At 44.7% G+C, this 19708-nt stretch overlaps 1 protein-coding gene across 1 annotated transcript in view; it reads right to left on the reverse strand.

Annotated features, from left to right (window-relative positions):
• The window catches only part of LOC102068110 (transmembrane protein 132B), a 212072-nt gene that overhangs the window by 112467 nt on the left and 79897 nt on the right, over positions 1–19708 (reverse strand). The window contains exon 3 of the mRNA XM_074554626.1: positions 2207–2347. Coding sequence (XP_074410727.1) covers positions 2207–2347 — 141 coding nt within the window. The remainder of the gene's footprint in view (positions 1–2206; positions 2348–19708) is intronic.

Genomic DNA, 19708 nt, shown 5'->3' on the forward strand with positions numbered 1-19708 from the left:
CTATGAATTGTGACAACCTTGGACAAAATGGATTTTTAATAGAATATAATGTAAACTGCCTGAAACACTGTGATAAGGAATTTTTTTTTAAGTAATGCACAAAAAAGGCAACGATGCACTCTGCATGAAAGGAGGAAAGGTCTTAATTTAAAGCATTTTAATGGACACTCAATTTGCGTAGGGAAATGTGAGAAATGGAGATGAAAACCTCCTGATAGCAGTAGCACTGCAGAGGGGAGAGGGAGGAAGATTAGGAAAGTAAGCAAATTTGAAAATGCTCCAGCTGATAAGAGGGGCTGAAAGGAACGCAGCCAGGATTAGAACATGTCAGAGCCCAGAGTCACTGCTCTCCCTGCAGGCTCTGCCTGTCAGGGCTCTTATCAGAGCTGAGCACGGGCTCAGCACAGCCCCGGTGCCAGGCTGGCCTGCCTGGGGTGAAGGGCACAGGAGGGCACAGACCGCACTCATTCAGGGTGCCTGTGACTCCCGGGGTTCCTCGGGGTCCCCAAAGCTGTGCCAGGGGCTGCTGGGGCTTTCCACCCTGCACAAAGCCTGAGAGAGGCTCAAACCCACCATGAACTTGGCCAAATCTTACCCAGGAATCAGCTGAGCTCAGCCCACAGGCTCAGCCCTGGCTTAGCCACTGCTCCTCTACCAGCTGGGCCAGTCAGCAGAAGGGAAATTCATTCCAAGAGAGAAAAAAGCATCTCCTCTGAGGTGGATGAAGCATTCTGTTCACTGACAGCTTCTGCCACAGGAGAGGCTGATCCTGCACTCACCCAGACACAAACTGCCCTCCATGAAACTCCTTGGATTCTAAAATGAACCAGCTCTAGTGACAATTCCATCACCCTGACATTAATAAAAGCAAGTTCAGGTCTCCCATCATCTAAATGAAACAGCAGAACTTCTCCAGAAACACTTGACATTCTTCAGAAGAAACAGGAGGGCCATCATTATGACCAAAAAGACAAATTAAAGGAAAGATCAAAGTTAAATATTTACTCTAAGCACTACAATATTTGCAAATCTGGAAGTGATCTTTCAGCAGTTTCTATTTGCATACTTTAATTAATCCAAAAATATTAAACTAATCTCACAAAGGAAAGGGTCAAAGTATTAATTAACTTGAGATGCATTGCTTTTGTGCAATTTAACAGTTCAACACAAAGCAAAACTCAGTTTTAATAAAAACTAAGTTACTGTGACAGGTATAATTTCATGGATTAGTGAAACCCCATACAAGGCAATAAGTTTCAATGTTCAGGCTATTTTTTTTGGTCCAACTTTAAAAATAGTCCCTTCATTTTGATTTCAGTAACATCAGATGACCTCAATCTTCCTTTGACCTCAGTATTTCACTTTTAAACTGATGGTTTTCCACTTTGCTCCAAAGGGAGCTGAGGTTGTGCTTGTTAGAGGAAAGAACCTGATGGGGTTCACAGGGAGCAGACCCTGCCCAGCCACCTGTTGCCTTTTGGGACTACCTAAAACCTACCTAAAACCAGACAAAATGAAGGGAATAAAAAGCAGTTATATTTATTGAAGGGCCTTCATTAAAGGGGCAGACAAAGCCCCCTAGGGGCTACACCCAAAATGAACCATATTTCTGTGGTTTAGTTCATTCTTTTTTCTGTTGGCTCTTTGGCGAGGGGAATTCTTGTCAAAGAACCCAATTCTCTGGTTTAGATAATTTTTTTTTTCTGTTGGCTCTTTGGCAAGAGGAATTCTTGTCAAAGAATCGAATTCTCTGGTTCAGTTCATATTTTTCTTGTTGGCTCTTTGGCAAGGGGAATTCTTGTCAAAGAACCCAATTCTTTGGTTCAGTCCATATTTTTTCTGTTGGCTCTTTGGCAAGGGGAATTCTTGTCAAAGAACCCAATTCTCTGGTTTAGATAATTTTTTTTTTCTGTTGGCTCTTTGGCAAGGGGAATTCTTGTCAAAGAACCCAATTCTCTGGTTCAGTTTATATTTTTCTTGTTGGCTCTTTGGCAAGAGGAATTCTGCTGCCCTGAAGTGCCATGAGCAGCAGGTGTGAGCTGGGACTGGGGGGCTGCCTCCAGTTCAATTCAATAATCCATTCCCAAGAAGTGAAACAAAGCTGTCACGGGAGCAGATGCAGCTTTCAGGGAGGCAGAGGAGCAGCGCTGCCGCTCGCTGATGGGGTCAGTGTGTGTGGGCAGGATTCAGGCCAGGGCTCACCCACCTGTCCATGGCGCCGGGGTCGTTGTGCACGCAGGTGAGCGTGGCCGTGCTCCGCGCGCTGTCCGTCTCCTCCTGCACTCCCCACTGGTCAGCGTCGCTCACCCTGATGTCCGAGATCCTCACGCCTGGGGCCGTCCTGATCCTGTGGGGACACCAAGCATTGCCTTTGAGACACAGTGGAAATTTTTCAGTGAAAAAAAATTGAAATTTTTAGAAATCCGTTTTGGTTTATGTCCGGTTATCTCGGCTGTTTGAGGGGCCTGGAAAGGCCCGGGGTGGCCTTGGGGCAACAATTTTTCCCAACATTATATAAAAAGAAAAGCATTTTAAAGAAAACAATGCCAACACAACAAAGGGATTATCCATCGACTTCAAGGTTTCATGAAGATGATGAAAGCTCAGATGAAGAACAGCTACAAGAAGGAAATGTTATAAGGATCACAGCATCAGAAGGGGTTCCTATATGGATGCTGTCAGCAGCAGAAGCAACAAAGAGCTTCTTGCATTCAGTGGACACCACAAAAAAGAAACATCAACGGGATCCTCGAGCTCCCTTTTCGGATTTGGGAGCGAGGCCAAAAACCTCAAGGCGAAGAATGAGACGTGATGAACCAACAACATCCACAGCACCATTATTTATGCAAATTCCAACAGAACCTGAAGAAGAAGAAGAATTTCAGGAGCCAGTGAAGACGATGGATTGGAAGCGAATCAGAAAAGCGTTGGCAAAAGAAAAGCATTTATTCCCGGGATCAGGAGATCTGACAACGCCAGTGACATCAGAGCCCACCCAGGGACGCCAAATGTCTGGTTTATCCAGGACTCCCGGGCCCCCCAAGGGTGGTCTCGGAGGCCCGGCATCCCAGGACTCAGATCCTGAGATCCCACAGGTTTAGGTGAAATGTACGTCTTCGAGTTAAGTCTGTAGTTTGAAAACATAACTGTTTAGTCTGACTCCTGTTCTCATAAAAGCCTAGGCGCAGAGAAACTGCTTCAGTGAAGGACAGAAATAAGGGGGACATACAGAGAGACAGAGACTGCTGTGAGAACAGGTCAATCTGACCCGGGGATTCTTTCTGATAAAGAAGAATTAGCAGCAAATGTCACCACGCAAAATTTGTAAAAATGAATATGTATGAGCCTATTGTGAAATTGGATGCATATGTATTTGAGAGGGGGATAAAGAAGGATCTGGAATTCCCAGAAGCACATGTCTTTTAGAGAGAGGAATCTCCACATGCTGTAATAAACATACCACCTTTACAACTTTCACAAAGTTGTGGAGTTTTGTTTGCCTCCACAAAACACCGTGGCCACAGATCCACCCAGAGAGGTGAACAGGAGGCTGAAAGGAAAATACTCCCTCTCCCATCAACAGCAGGCTGCAGCCACGAGTCACTCTGTTTAAAAACATAAACCAGGTCCAGTCATTTACAGAGGTGAGGGATGAGTTTCATTATGTGCAAAGCCAGTCAACTTTAGCTTGAGCAATGTGGAGAGATTAAAAATGGTTTCTGCTCCTGTGGCCCCAGTCTGATACAAATGAAAAAGGTGTGATGAAGCATAAGTTGATTTAATTTGCTGTGTCTGTCCTGCAGTTTGAGATGGGAAATAAGAGCAATGGGATATAAAATACATCCTCCTGCCTGCAAACCTTTGGGAGTGAGGTATCTTCTGATATTAGGGATGCCTGCATGGAAAAAAATTAGTTTCATTGCTCAAAGACCATAATGCAGGAAGGAGAGAAAAGGAGTAAGCTATCCTAGACTGAGGGAGGAAAACAATTATGTCATTGCAGCAGGATCTATCAAACTGGGCACATCAGACTGCTGCTGCCAAAAATAATATGATGCTGACATGGAAAACTTTGATTTCCTGAGAATGGCTAGAGTTTGAGAGCAGTGTGGTAGCTGGGAAATGTCGCCGGGTTTTGGCTCAGAGAAAATAAAACTTGCCAAAAATAAAAAGTCCATGCTCCAGCGAGGCTCAGCGTTAGGAACAGATTGCCAAGGAATAGGAAACAAACTGCTTTTATTAGCAGGAACTTCATTTGTGCAGCTTGACTCCTGAAACAAGCCTGGGATTACAACAGGAGTGCTGCAAATACGCCTGGAGAACAATTAGGCAGAGAGAAACTGCAGCAGCGCCACGCTCGCCACTGCTGTGACTTAATTAATTAAAAGCAAAGCCAAGAGGGACCTTTTAGTTATATGGTGGAATGGAACAGCACTGCTGGGACCTGGAGTGTTATTTAACAGTGAATTGTGATGGCTTTGCCCTGTGCCTCATGGCCAGTTGGTGCTCGTGTCACACCATTAAAAACTTCCTTGGAGCTCGGGCTGGGTCCATGGGCTGGGATCAAAGGGAGTTCGCAGCTCCATGGGTGGCCTGTTCCTCTGAGAAGGAATTAATTCATCCTGCTTTCATGATATCCTTATTTTGCCTGTAAGCCTTTAGTGACTCGATGGGTCAAATCCATGCCTGGCATAACCAAGCTGATGAAAAATATTCTCTGAAGCAGGATTGTACCTGATATTTTCTAATTGTGTCCTTCCTGCTTTCCCACAGGCATTCACATTTCCAAACAGCATTCCTCAAAGCTGAGGTGCCCTTTCCTATCACCTCCTCTTCTTTTTTCAGAGGGACATTGAGTTATTCTGTAGTAATTGCACTGGACCAAATAATTCCTGCAAGACGCCTGCATGGCTTCATTTCAGACTGGCTTATAATTCACGTGAGACAGAGAATTGGGCCCTCAGCAATGGATTCAATACTTTCTTTCATTAGTAAACCACTTTTGAAAAAAAAATCATTAGGACCTGGCAAAAAAAAACCCCAAAACCAAAAAAAAACCAAAACAAAGTACCTGCTTTTAAATTTTCTCTTCCCCAGCCAAATTCCTATCACCATCCTCTCAAGTTCCCATGCTTTTCTTTTCAATGTGTCTGAAAACCTCTACCTTGACTTTTCACCCAGCTCAAATCCTGGTTAATTAAAGGTTAATTGAAGGGCAGAGATGCTGGGGGGACAGGCACACCAGGACAGTTGGAACTTGTCCACAATTTCAGGATTCATCAGCCTTTCCCATCTGCCAGAAGCTCGTTGTGTCCTCCTACACAGCTTTGCACTGCAGAGAGCTTCACTCTGCAGCAGCTCCGTTTGTCTGTCCTGAGCCAGATCTGGGGAGGAAGAGCATGAGGAGCTACCCCGAGGATGAGGAGCTACAACAATGAGGAGCTACAAGGATGAAGAGCTATACCAAGGATGAGGAGCTACACTAAGGGTGAGGAGCTACAACAAGGAGGAGGAGCTACAATGAGGATGAGAAGCTATGGGGATGAGGAGCTACATTGAGGATGAAGAGCTACACCGAGGATGAGAAGCTACATTGAGGACGAGGAGCTACAACGAGGCTGAAGAGCTGCAATGAGGATGAAGAGCTACAATGAAGGTGAGGAGCTACACCAAAGATGAGGAGCTACAAAAAGGATGAAGAATTAAACCGAGGATGAAGAGCCACAAAGAGGATGAAGAGCTACAATGAAGATGAGGAGCTACAATGAGGATGAGGAGCTACACCAAGGATGAGGAGCTACAATGAGAATGAGGAGCTACGAGGATGAAGAGCTACAATGAGGATGAAGAGCTACAATGAGGATGAGGTGCCACAATGAGGATGAGGAGCTCCAGACCCAGCTCCTGCACCCCTGTGCAGCTGCTCCTGAAGCTGCTCCCCTCTGCCTCCATCAGTGGTGCTCACACACAGTGTAAGGATGCAGGAGCTCCAAGATCCCCCTCCTTCTCCCCATGCAGCTGTCCCAGCCTCCTTCATGGACCCTGCACCCCAAACCACGGACCCTGTTGGCCCAGCCCTCAGGCAGGGAGCTTTGCTGTTCATCCTCCTGTGTCTGAGCTGGTTTTTGCCACCAGGTGAGGCTCTCCTCCGGCCCAGGGCTGGCTGCCCCTCAGGGTGACCCCTCAGCCCTGCTGCCTCTCTGGGTGAGCAGCAAGTGAACAGCACTCACTTCTCCCCAGGCACCTTTTCCAAAAGTGTCTCAGAATGCTGCATTTTAGGAAAAATTCCAGTCTAATCCCTTGCGTTGCATCTGCTCTGGTGGGCTGAGACAAGATGTCATTTTGCATTTTTGGATATCAGTAGAGCCAGGAAGGTTGAAAGAAGCAAGAAACTACGTTAGGCTTCTCACTTAGGAAAAGTCAAGAAATTCAAATGAAACCAGCCTACATATGGGAGTTTGAGCCTACTGTTCCTCCAATAAGTGATTCATATCTTTAAATCTTCCCCCAAACTCCACAGGCACAAAAATTAATGTAAGTGTTGGGGACTGAGGCTTCAAAAAGGAGTAAGAAATTCCTAGCAGAGCTGCCATCAGCTGGAGAAGGGATGGTGAATGGCACGTGTGTGGGCCCTCCTCTGTGCCAGGCTTCAATTAGAAGCTTGGGTGGATCATTTCGTTTTCTCATACCTCCCCTTCCCCACGTATAAAATACTGGAAAGTGTTGCTCTGCCAACTCAAAGGGAGCTGTAAGGATAAATGGAATTGCCTGCAAAAAAATCTGATGTCCTTTAAATTTGCCAGCTGACAAAAATTCTGCCATCTCTGTGCATGAAACTGTGGAAAGGAGATGCTGAAGTATGTCATAGAACTGTGACCCAATAACCAACTGTTACCACTAAGATGGCTTAATTACTTTTTTTATAAAGATAAAAAGGAAAGAAGGAGCAGAACATGACAGCCAACTAGAAATTTGGCAAAACTGACGTTTTGTTCCCATGAAACATTTGGTTTCTGAAAAGCAGAATTGTCAGACAGAAAAGTGTGCTGTTGAAAACCCACCTCTAAGACATTGCAGTGCCCATTTGAAAATGCAGCTAGCAAGGATGTGAGATGGGAGCTGGGCAGAAATCACCCAGGGCCTGAGTATTTGGGATATCCCTGCCATAGGGGTGAGGGAGGTCCCACTGAAAGGTGACCCCTCCATCCCTGCCTTTGTGCCACTGTCCCTGCAGGATGTCCAGGGAGAATTGCCAGGATGCATCACAGTGAGCACAGCCCCTCCTGCAGCTCCAAGGGCACAGAGGAGCTGCCTGAAATGTGGATTTTGGAGCACATTAGGTAGCCCTGGCAGGACTTTCCCCAGAACAATGTGTCCCCCATTTATTGCAGAATATAAAGACACAAACGTGCTGGGCTGGATGGAGCAGCGTTCCCAGCCTGCCAACCTGGAACCAGCAACTCTTTTAAAATGCAATCCCAGCCCAAAATGTATTTGACCCTGTGAATTGAGCCAGGCCAAACCTCTTCTCTCATTTCTCCCAGCACAAGGAAAATGGGACAAAGGGCTGGGAGGAAACTCAGGGCTGCAGGAGGGGTTTATGCACCCAGAACATGATATGGGAATTCCACAGGCTCCCAGTGAATTCAGTGCAAAATCTGAAAGGTGAATCCTTGCTTGTCACACAGCCCCAGGCCCAACCTGGCACTGGGAACTGGGAGGTAAAGGCTTGGGAAAAGGAACTTTAAAACAGAAACAGAAGGGAAAGATATTTAGGAAATAAAACAGAGATGTGCTCACAGCAGATGGGAAATGCTCAAAATGATGTGAAAAACGACTTTTTCAGAGCTATTTTAGAAATCTTCTTATCCCCTCCCCACTCCATTAGGGGGGAAAGCATGATCTGAGCTAAATTCACTCTCAATGACATACTAATAATAACAGTTATGATAAATTTCATTTGTAATTTCCAACCATTTCTGCAGTCAGCCCTTCCACACACATTTTTAGCCCAATTAAAAATAAAGCCATTATCCATTCCCTACAGGAAATCCAAGCTGTAACCAGTCTAGTCAACTTGCCCAAAATTATACTCTCTGCAGAGCCAGAATGAGGGCTGATCCCTCCCAATTCCCAGCTAGACACCCCTCCCCATCTCCCAGACCAAACCAGAGCACAGCTGAGTAATTCCAAGCCCTCACAGAGCATTTACCATATTTGAAGAATTGCACAAACAGCAAGCAATTAGTTCTGAACAAGGTCCCTGGGGAGTTTCTAGTTAAAATACATGTGTTTTAGGCTACATTAAACCAAGCATTAGAAATTAAAATCACCACTGAACTCAGACATAACATCTGGGGACTTGTGGGTGTGGGTGAGATGGGCAGTGTTGGATGAAGGATGGAATAGCAGGATTGCTGCAGAGGTGGAGGAAGGAAGGAGAGGGAGCTGGCTGGGAGAGAGAAGCAGGTCTGTGATTCACAGCTCCCACTTGCAGTGCTCTCTGTGGCTTTGGGAGGGAGACACAGACAGTCAGGAGTTCATCCCTCACAGGGTGTGAAAGCAAAACCTCCTGGAAATGCAATTATAGCAGAGGGAGCTCCCCCAAGGAGAGGCACCATCCCTCTCCTCTCTTCCTGAGCCTCCTGGATTAAATTCTTCATGGGTAATGCAGAAATATGAGGGAATGAGGTGATGTAAAGTCACCCAGAAAACACATGGCAGAACCAGGAGTTGGACCCAGAGCTGCCCAGGAATATTTTGGTATCAGAGCCACTGATAACAGGCAGCCAAACTTGCCAGTCCCAGCAATGCCCTTTCTGTGCTGTGGCCCTGGGGTGTGAGATCAGGAGCCCTGCACTGTCTCATCTCCCACAGAACTCACAGCAGCTCAGGGGATCAGCTCCTCAACCTTCGCAAGCCAAGCAAGTGCTTATTTTTCAAAATATTTTCCCAAGAACTTCAGTTCTTTCTTCTTTTATATTTTAAAAGACCTGTCAGAGATTTATGTTCAAATTACTTCCCCATCAAATTCTCCTTAAAATAGCAGCACTGGGCCAGCTGTGTTTGCTTCTGCAATTCCATATTAATGTCACTACAAGCAAAGTTATTTTCCAAGTACGTAAAATACTCTTCAAAATACATAAAGACCCTGCAAAGACCCCAGCCCTCTCCAAAGAGGTCACAAGAGTAGAAACACAAGGAATATTCTGCTTTTTATTACAGCAAAGTAAAACAAGCAGCCTACACAGCCCCACAGAGAGGTGTAAGTACATGGTGAGCAGATGGCAATTTGGAAACAGCAACTGCAAGGCTCCAAAAACTGAAGGAAACCCCAGGTAAAAGGGTTTGATGAAGGTACCAGCAGGCAAAAAGCTCAGCGTGGCTCTGGGAAAAAAGCCAGGACCCATGAGTGTTACCAGTGAAACAATGGTGGGACAAAACCCCCAGGTTTGCACTGGGGTGAAAGGCAAATTAATACTCAGAGAAAGGCAGAAAACTTCCAAAGCCACCTGGAGTTGTGCTTAAGATTTGATCTGAATTTCGTCCATGGCAAACCTGCAGCAGTGGCTGAGCCCTCAGAGCACAATGGGTGAAATGTGAATTTCGTCCATGCTGAAGCTGCAGCAGTGGCTGAGCCCTCAGAGCACAATGGGTGAAATGTGAATTTTGTCCATGCTAAAGCTGCGGCAGTGGCTGAGCCCTCAGAGCACAATGGGTGAAATGTGAATTTTGTCCATGCTAAAGCTGCGGCAGTGGCTGAGCCCTCAGAGCACAATGGGTGCAATGCGTTCCCAAAGCAGAGCTGGGCTGTGCCTGCCTTGGCCCCACGTGCCCCCGGGCAGGCTCAGAGCTGTGCTCTGCTCCCACCTTCACACCCCGCTGGAAATGTGCCTTTCCCTCCCCCTGGCACACCTCACTTCCTCCTGCACGTTATTTTTAAATAACCTTTTGTAGTGCTGTGCATAACCCTGCCCAGCATTTGGGGTGCAGCTTCCCTGAGAGCAGCTATAGTGTCACAAACCTCAGTCCAGCACCAAAGCTCTGGGCAGGACACAGCAGATCAAACAGCTTCAGGGGGGCAAGGCAGGAACAAATCTGCTCAACACAAGTGGTGGCTGACAGGAAAAAAGCCAATGACTCACAGGACAGAAAACCCTTTGAAATCATGGAGGGGATCAATGCCAAAGATTTGGAATGACACAATTACCACTCTTCTACCCAAAAAGGTGAAGCTATCAACCTTTTCTTTTTTTCCAGCCCATCAAATGTTTCAAATTATGTAAAACATTGAGCTCACTAGCATATTGGATTTTGAATAATGAAAAGAGTAAACAGGATTTTAATTTGGATTCTGACAGTAAGGCGCTTTCCATGTGATAAATTAACTATTAGGGAAGACAAATTAACACAACCACCCCTTGAGTATGATGGCTTATGATTCTGAGGAAGCTTTTACAGAAGCATGATAAAAATAAGGCAGGATGAAAAACAGGATATGATGATGGAGGGAGTATTTTACCAAAAATTCTTCCTCCTTCTTCTCACCAAACTCTGCATATAACTTCTCTTTAAAAAATGCAGCAGCTTCTCTCAAGAGCCCCCCATTTTTCCTAAGAATGACTCAACATTTTAGGAGAGCTCCTCAGCTGCTCTAGATGACCAGATTGATGAATTTTAATGTGCTTGTTTAACACTGAGATGTTAAATTTGACATCTGTGAAGCAAGGTCAGGAGGAGAGGTGTCACCCCTCCTTAGGAATCTTCTTGAAAGGGAAGGTGTCTCAGAAACATTTTCTAGGCATAAGACTATGCTCATAAAATCAGCAAAGAGGATGTGATCAACTTCAAAGCAGCCAAGCATCATGTTATATTTCCATATCCAAATGAAAACTCCCAAGTTTTGTCATTTCTTTAAAGGAGAGAAGACATTTTAAGATTTCATCTTCACATTTCAGCAGAAACTCCATTTTTCAAACTCCTCCCCCTCTCTCTCTCTCTCAGGTAAGCAAACACAGCTTAGAAAAACAGCAGAAAGGCATCCTAATTGGCTTGAAATTAAAGCTATTAATTTTTATTCTTATTTATTCCTGTCACAAACCAGACCTGTTTTATATGGATTTCCAGCACTGCTATGGAAACCTGAGAGGTTCTGAAGGCTTTATGTAACACGAGATGAAAACGCCGTCTCCCACAGCGAGCACTGTTTCCTTTGAAATATGTCAACAGTGGAATTTTGTCCCTCTGGGAGAAAAGGGTTGCCAGGCACGGAGACAGGAGACATCAGGTCCAAATCTATTGACTCAAGACATGCTATTAACCATTTAACTCACTGGGCAACTTCAAAATAAGGATGTTTATTCACCTTTGCTTGGAAATTCATGCAAGGAGAAAAAACCCTATTATTTCTATGGAGACACCGTGTACTTCTATTCCTAAAAATTGTACAGATACTGAATTTCAATGTATTCCTGTAATTTTCCAGTAGTACTTCAAACTGCAGGTCAAAAAGTTCTGTAACAATTGCCTTGTTCTGAGTAAAACTAAAAGTCACAATTTATTGGAGTCTACCTGGAAACATTACTGTACCTTTGACATATAAATGACTTTAATCAAAATATAAGCAAGTGTGGGTGTAGATTGTGCTGAAAGCTCCTGAATTCCAGCAGAGACAGCAGTGGGACAGGCCTGATGTTTGTGTGGCCAACCCTGGCGTGCCACCAGCCCAGCTCCAGAGAATCCTGCTGCACCAGCATGGAAAGGGAGCAGATCCTCTGTCCTTTGCCTGCCTGGAGGGTAGGAAAATTTGCCCAGAATTTGCCAATAAACACACACAATTCCTAGAACTCACTGGGCACTTTACACATTCAAATATCCAATAAACATGAATTAACCATTCTGCTATAAATCAGAAGCAGGCAGGTCTTTTTCCAAGCCTGAAGGATCCTTGTAGCCCTGAGCAGCTCCTGCCATCCCTCCTGAGGGTGCACCCAGAGCCTCCCCTGAAGGACAGAGGTGTTTTCCTCCATCCCAGGGCCTCTGAGGGGTGAACTGAGCTGGGACTGTGGTGCCAGGAGCTGGGAGGGCTGGCAGTGCCCTCAGCCACCGCCAGCACTGCACTCCCTGCCCTCCTCCCTCCAACACAGCCATCTGTGCTGAACCTTCTCTGCTGAGAGGAGAAGGGAAAAGCTGCAGTGGTTTTCTGTAACACAGCTACAGAATAAAAATCAAAGCCCCTCCAGTCTCTTCAACCTTTCTCTGAGAGATCTAAAAGGCTCAGACCATGTCCTTTACCTTGAAACCAAGGCAGTGCTCTAAGAAATGAAACTCTTCCTTAAAAGCCAGAAGTTTTAAGGGAGAATATGCATTACCAGCCTGAAGGAGTTCAAAGCATTTGAACTTGGAATTCTTGCAATCATGCAGAAACACAGCTTTGGAAACCATAATGAAAAAATCACAGTAAGGCAGAAGTTTCCCCCTGCAAAGACAAAGCTACTTACAGGTTTCTTTTTATTGAAAGGCTCCTTCCAGAGATCATCACTGCAAAAACATTTGCAGCCTGAACAGAGTTCAGGCCTCCTGGGAGACAAAGCACTGTTATAAAAGGGTCATTTTTCTGCCTCTACAAATAAAAAAAGCTCTGAAGGTCAGAGACTCTGGAAGAAACTAAACAATAACAAAATAAAAACTTTCCATCCCTGTCCTTGCCAAAGCAGATAACGAGCTCCATGGCATGTCCTGGTCAATACTGGAGCAGGGTTTACAGCATTTAAAACACTTCATCACTGCAGCTGAATTTCCTCACTATCCTGGAGTCTCAGACATTTCCTTTTAAAAGTTTATTAAATCCTATAATATATGATTATAATTAATTCTCTTTGACCAGACATCAGTACATATGACTTAGGGCCAAAAGAACCTTCCTGAGTTGCTTCAAGCTGAAAAATAAACTTAAAATGATCATTCAAAAGAGCAGATCTTTGAAAACTATATACATTCTAATTCCACTGAACTCATCCCAACCCTTGGCACATCCAGCAGTTGTTTAACAGCGTGGAGTGGTCTTTAGGGGATCTATCCTGCATTATCCATGCTTGCTCAGCACTCTGAATATGAAAGCAGCACAGAACAGGTTGTCACCAGGACCTCCACCCAGGCTGGGCAAGGAGACACTGACCTGAGCACAAGGGATGGAGTCAGAGGGAAGGGAAAAAAAAAAAAACAACACAGCAATGAAAATCCTCCCAGAATTAAAAAGGCCACAAGAACTTTGCCTGAACTAGTAGTTGTTGTTTTTATTGGAGTATTTTATGGGGTTTTATGTTGTTTAATCGAAGAAAGAAAATGGATGCCATAAAATATGCAGAGCTAACCGGGGCTGCAGAGTACATTGCTGAATATTGCTAGTAATGCCATTTCCCCTTCACTGTCAAAAAATAAAAATATCCTTCTTTATATCCCTGTCACATGGAACAGCAGTGCTCTCACGCTTGCCAATCAATCATCCTGGAGTGCACCTTTACCTTGAGCACTGTGTGCCAGGACGGTGAATAAGGGAACCTTAGGAAATAATCTCCCTTTCCACAAGATGGAATTCAATTTCCAGCATAGCTCAGGCCAGTAGTTTTCTTGAAAAGGTGGCACCATATATTACAGCAGAAAAGCATTTTTCTGCTGGTAGTGAAAACTTTAGTGAGCATTATGATTATGTGGTTTGTACTCCAGGCACCAATGACCACCGAGCAGGCTAATAACGAGCCAGTGCTGATGAGAACAGCCCTCCAGCTGGGACAAAACATCAAAGACTTTTTTCACCCTGGTTTTTTTCCCTCCATTCTCCTTTCTTCACTACAAGACATTTTTCCTAACCTGCAGACAATTCTGCAAGATGCTCCTCAGGAGTCAGCACTTCACTCTGGTGCTCAGGTAGCCCCATTCAGCCCTTTGGCCATGGTGCCAACAGCTTTTATCTCTGGCAGCCCAGTTTGGTTTTTCCAGTGGTGCTTCTCAGGAGCTTCCTGAACACTCTGCAGGCAGATTGACTCCTTGAATCCTCCTTTGGAACTCTGCAGTTCTGTAAATTTTTTTTGCAGTTTTGCAAGTGCCAAGCTTGGTCTCTCACCTGAGCCCAGCTGTGCAGCAGAGGCTGGCTGGGTCCATAATCAACCCACTGCAATAAAGTCCCATAGATGGATGGTGCCAAACCCTGTCTGCCTGCATTTGCCTGCCATGTTCCCAGCCATGAAGATTCACAGACAGTTGTTTGCCTCTGGACACCCTGAAGCTCCAAGCCCCAGCTTTTGCTCTTCAGATCTGGCCAAAGCATCATTCTGCAAGCTGATGCCTGACAGACAGAGCCCAGCAGCTCCAGAGCCAAAGATGGGAAAGAGTTCAGGAGGATTCAGCCCTCCAAAGTGAGTTGCTCACAGTGCTGCCACAACCTAGAAAGCTCATCCAGCCTTGCAAAGCTGTCAGGAAAATTTACCAGCCACCACACAAAAATTACTTGCCATTTACCAGAGTGATTGATGGTAATGCAAGAAACCAATGGCATTTTACTTGCCTGTCAAATGAAATTACTCAGCCTGGACCAGCAGGATTGGGGAAGGATTCTTTAATCCTTGCAGCAATTTTTAAATTAAACTCAAGTGTTCATAGGGCTGAAGATCAGCCACAGACAGCAGCTGGCTTCAGGATGGGTCCCAGCATGATATAGCATGGACAGACAGGCCTGGCACAGCAAGGGCAGGGTGACAGGCAGCTGCACACTCTGCTCCTGACTTCCTTTTACATTTACAGATTTCAGGAGGCCAAATCCATTTCCAGGTCGTTAATCTCTAACAAAAAACTAAGTCCTGGACTCATGCATGTAATAAAAGTTGGGGCCAGAACAGGACAAAGAGGCCATAACCAAAAGCTGGAGGCTTCAGTGGCAGAGGAATGTGCTCCCATTTTGTCTCTGTGTTCAGAAGAGTATTCCAGAATTAGGGATTCATTTACTTCCTGAATCAGTAGAGGGATGGGACCATTCCCTCTGTAGCTTTCCCCTTCCTTCCTAACACTATTCTAGAACCTCCTTTTGTAGCATTTTTCCTTTACCACTGCAGCTGTGGCCACCAGGACTCCTCTGTTTTGGCCTCAGCTGCAGAACCAGCACTGCCCCTGCAGGGACAGCAGATCCTCCAGCACAGCTCAGTCACATCCTTGTTAAAGGAGATATTTCTCCAGTTTGGGGGCAATCAGCATTCACTCAGGAGATTGCCAAGGGGGAAGGACTGAACAAAGCTCCTTGAGCAGCAGCTGGTTCTGACAGCAGAACCACAGGTGGCTGCAGCACTCAGCACTGCCTGGAGAAATTCTGGAGGACAAAAAGCAAAGGAACTCAACTTTTGAGGATATGAAGGAGCCATTCTCACAGCTTTGATTTTGGATAGCCTGTTTTCTTGACCATCTTTATGATTCAAGCTCCTTACACATCCTCAGCCACCAGATGAAAAATCATCTCTGCCAAAGGTCACAGTCAAAAAGGGAGAGGAGGAACAATTCAAGTTTTATGAAGACTACACAGGCCTAGGTGATAGATACCAAGAAGCCTCTTAAACTTTCAGATGTCAAAGAAAACACTGTGTTTGCAATAACACTCCAAAACCAGGCTTTCCCACTGAGGGGGTTGTGGGGCACAGAATCAGCTCCCTCAAAATCCACAATCCATTATAACAATTCAGTGATTTTCAGAGAAAAACACTCACGGTGAGACACTGAATCCAACTGAGCATTGAGCACTTCCCATTTCTGTTCAGCCTTCCCAATTTCACTAGTCCCTAATCCTGCTAGTCATGAATTCCTGATTAATGAGCCTTGTTTGGAGGATGTGAATCTGCAATTGCTCTGATACACAGAAAGCTCTAACCACAGAAAGACAATCTAATTCAGCGAGGGAATCTGCTGTGCTTAGGGGGGATTCCAACCCTCCAATAAAGGAAATCAGCTGTTAAGTCATGCTAACAAGGGGCAGCACGCTGTGCTCTCAGCTCCGTGGTGCCATGTGATGGTCTCACAGCTTGGCATCTGGGGCAAAATCATCTTCGTGTGTTCAGGATGTTTAACATCTGCTGGTAAATCTGGGGCCGGTCAAACCCGGCTGTGAGCGGAGTGAGGGTGATGCCAGCGAGGTTTTACACCAGAATCCTTAACTACAAGGAACACGAGCACACACACATCTCCTGAGCCTGTGCAGCAAGGACCAATAACCCAGGGCTAAACTAATTACGGCTTGTTATGCTTGAGCAGGAAAACAGCAGCAGCTCCTCTCTGCTCCAGGGGGATGTGTAAAACAAGTGTCTGGGTGGCTCCTCCTGCCTTGCCTGCAGGGAAGAGCTGTCTCTGGGGAGCCCTCGGCTCCCAGCGTGTCCAGAGGAGCAGATTTCCTCCTCAGCTGGGGACATGGGGACAGCAGGATTGATAGCAGGGCTAGACAGGGCCCTCAGCAGGCCAGCCGTGCTGACTCTAACATAAAAATGTATTTCTCAGGAGGTGAAAAATCTGATACAGCAGTGCAAAAACAAAAAAGATAAAATTCTTCATTAAATAATATCGCTCATCACGTGTTCATGAATATTCATAACAATTTGGGGGGTGGAAGGGGGGACCTTAATTATACTTGAAATGGTTTATGAAATTCACCAAGATGGAAGAAATGCTCCTTTTTCTCCTACATCAGGCAGTTTCAGATGTTTCAGGAGCCCAGTCCTAGAGACCAGGGGATTCATTCCTGAAATCAAGCCCTTTCCCCCCAAGCTCCTCCCCAGCTCTTCTCAGAAAATGACATTTCTGATCTTAAAACATCTTGAAAGAGACAGAAAGATTAATTATGCTCCTCCCTACTTCACCTTCACAGAAGATCTGAGTGGTTTCTAGAGCTGCAGAGCCTTGATGTCCATGGTCCTTGTGACTGCACTGCTGACATATTCAAAGACCCATTGAACCAAAGGGAAAACCCATTCCCTGAGACTTTGTGTGGAAAGGAGCTGGGGTGGGAGGCTTAAAATCATCCTCTGCTTAAGTTAGCCAGAGACATCTGGAGCAGATTTATTCATCAATCAAGCTCTCCCCTTTCAAAATTCACCCATTCTCGAGGGCTCTGCACACAGGAGATGCTGTGGGACTGAAAGGTTGAGAAATGCAGCCTGATCCAATGGTTCTGCTTATTCCCACAGAAGATCCGTGGGAGGAAGAAGCAGAAGCAAAGCAATCTGCCCTGTATTTTTGTGGACACAGTTTGACACCTCCAAGTCACAGATGTTTTCCAATTGCAACATTACCACGAGCTGGAGCTCACCTTTCAGAGCGCTTTCCTGCACAGGTGATGTTTCTTGATGCCTGCCTGATTGTGGCTGTAATTCTTTCCTCCAGCAATTATTGTCACTGTGTCACACCTTATCCCACAGTCAGGTGCTGAGGCATTCAGGAACAGTGTCCTCCCAGGAAGCAGTTGCTGATACAGAACTTTATTCCCAGTTATCAATGCCAATAACTTGTGGGCATTAAAAGTGAAGACAGTGTTTTCCTGGGCTGAGATTGCTTTCTAATCTGATACCTGGGCTATAAATGATCTGAATTGTTGATGAAGAGCTCAAATTAGAAAGGCACCATTCAAAAAATCACAAAATATAAAGCTGACATCTTTTGATTTTCAGTGGCTCTGAGAGCACTCTGCTTCTTCCTGGTGGTGTTGCCTTCCTGGCTTGAATCTTCACTGTCAAGACATCATCCTCAATTAACTTCAGGCACAACTACTGTCAGCTTTGACACTCTGCCCACCAGACCAGCAGTGGGTCTGCAAGCTGTAATCTCAAACTCATCTGTCAGAAACACCAATATTATCCATCCTTTCTACTCATTGAAACCTCAGAAGTATCATTACATTCAAGTTTTGGCTTAGTCCTGGGAACATTTTATCTTATTTTAACTTGGGGAGCCCCTTCCTTTACTCAATATTCCTGCAGTTAGGATCTCTCTGCAGCTTTATGTGAAATTAAGTAGCCAATGTCATACACATGGTGCTGCAAAGACTAAATCCCGACATTAAGCAAAGTCAGGGTTTAATTTCCCTGCACGCAGCAGGTGAGATGGGGAAAGGCTGGATTTGGAGAATGTAATAAGCAGTCACAGGTGAACATAAAATATAAATGCAAAATGCATTTCCTCATATTTATTGCATTTTTTACATCTAAATCAGGCAGATTTCATTCCACAGATTGAGACTGATCTGAAGTAATTTAGTGGGAGGCTGGTAGTTGAAACACATAATCACATTTCTAGAACAATGTAATTACATTGAATTTAATGTGATTTCCTGCCACAGGTTTAAAAGTGCAGCCTCCTCCACATTCTCAATTTATGCTGAACATGACACTTGATGTAAGACTGCTTTTACACAGCCAGGTAGAGCCTTGCATAAGGGGAGAAAGTGCTCTGTGACCACTTGAATTCCCCAGCACCATCAGGCAAAGATGCCTGCCATGAAGTACCAGTAAGCTCAAACCTTAAATTTCTAGGAAGATGCTGTTTCAGCAGATGACCATTGATTTTAGATTTCATTTTCATTAAATGTCACAAGGAACAATTTTGCCCACCTTAAGAACTCCTGCACAAGTCAGCTCTGCTCTGTGGAGCAAAGAAATTTGATTGGAAATTCACAGCAGAGGAGTTTTCAGGATTTTGTGGGTTGTAGATATTTCAGAGAGTGCTATGATAAAGACTTTTATAAAGATCAGGCTAATAAATGGATAGGGCAGGTCAAACCCATTATGAACTGCTAGGAAATACTGGGGGGAAAGCAAATTGCAACCTGAATGCAGAGCAAGAGTTGGAATACTAAAATGAACACAAGGACAAAGGGCTGGAAATGCATCAAAGCTAGGAATAAAACAGCACAGTCATTGGTGTTTATTTAACTCCTACAAATTAGTGAAAAGTTGATCTAGAGAAAGTGTGCAAGCCAATGCATGAGGACAGTGCTGCCAAAGCACTGCATAAACAGGAGGGTTACTCTTGAAAATAAATAACACAAAGTTACAGCTGATCAGATGAAATTCTGCCTACGAGACAACTCAAGTAATCTGTTTGCAGAATAATTCCAAGTTGTACAAATGGAGGCATATTTACAAGCAATTTACAAACAGAAAGAAAAATGAATAAATTGATCAAAAATGCTATTTACTGCTGGCAGTTCATTTGACTTTCTGCAGAATGCTTCAACATTTATATTCCTTCATTGGAATAAATAAGTATTGAAATATAATGGATAATGAAGCAGATGCTAAAAGGCAAAGAGCATAGGATTTTTTTTCTCCAAGACCAATATAAATCTGAATGAAATAAAAGTTGAAAAGTTGATTTTAAAGCTGGGGAGTTTTTATAAAAGTAAACAAACAATGGATTTAAAGCAGTGTCATTATTGATGAATCACAACACTATGGAAATGGCCTTGGAGAACTCCAAATGCGTTACACACTGTGGAAGAGGAGGGAGGAGAGAGAGAAGAAAAGCCCCTAAAAGGAGACAACACTGAGCCCTCCCTCAGCCCAGCCACCCTCTACTGATGTACAAAATTGGCTGCATTTAGGTTATAAAGCCAAATCTTAGGATTACCCCATGCATGGAAGTTTTCTTTGGCTTGAATAAGAAAAATCCCAAGATATACAGG

Source organism: Zonotrichia albicollis, chromosome 18 (assembly GCF_047830755.1).
Source record: "Zonotrichia albicollis isolate bZonAlb1 chromosome 18, bZonAlb1.hap1, whole genome shotgun sequence".
NCBI lineage: Eukaryota > Metazoa > Chordata > Aves > Passeriformes > Passerellidae > Zonotrichia > Zonotrichia albicollis.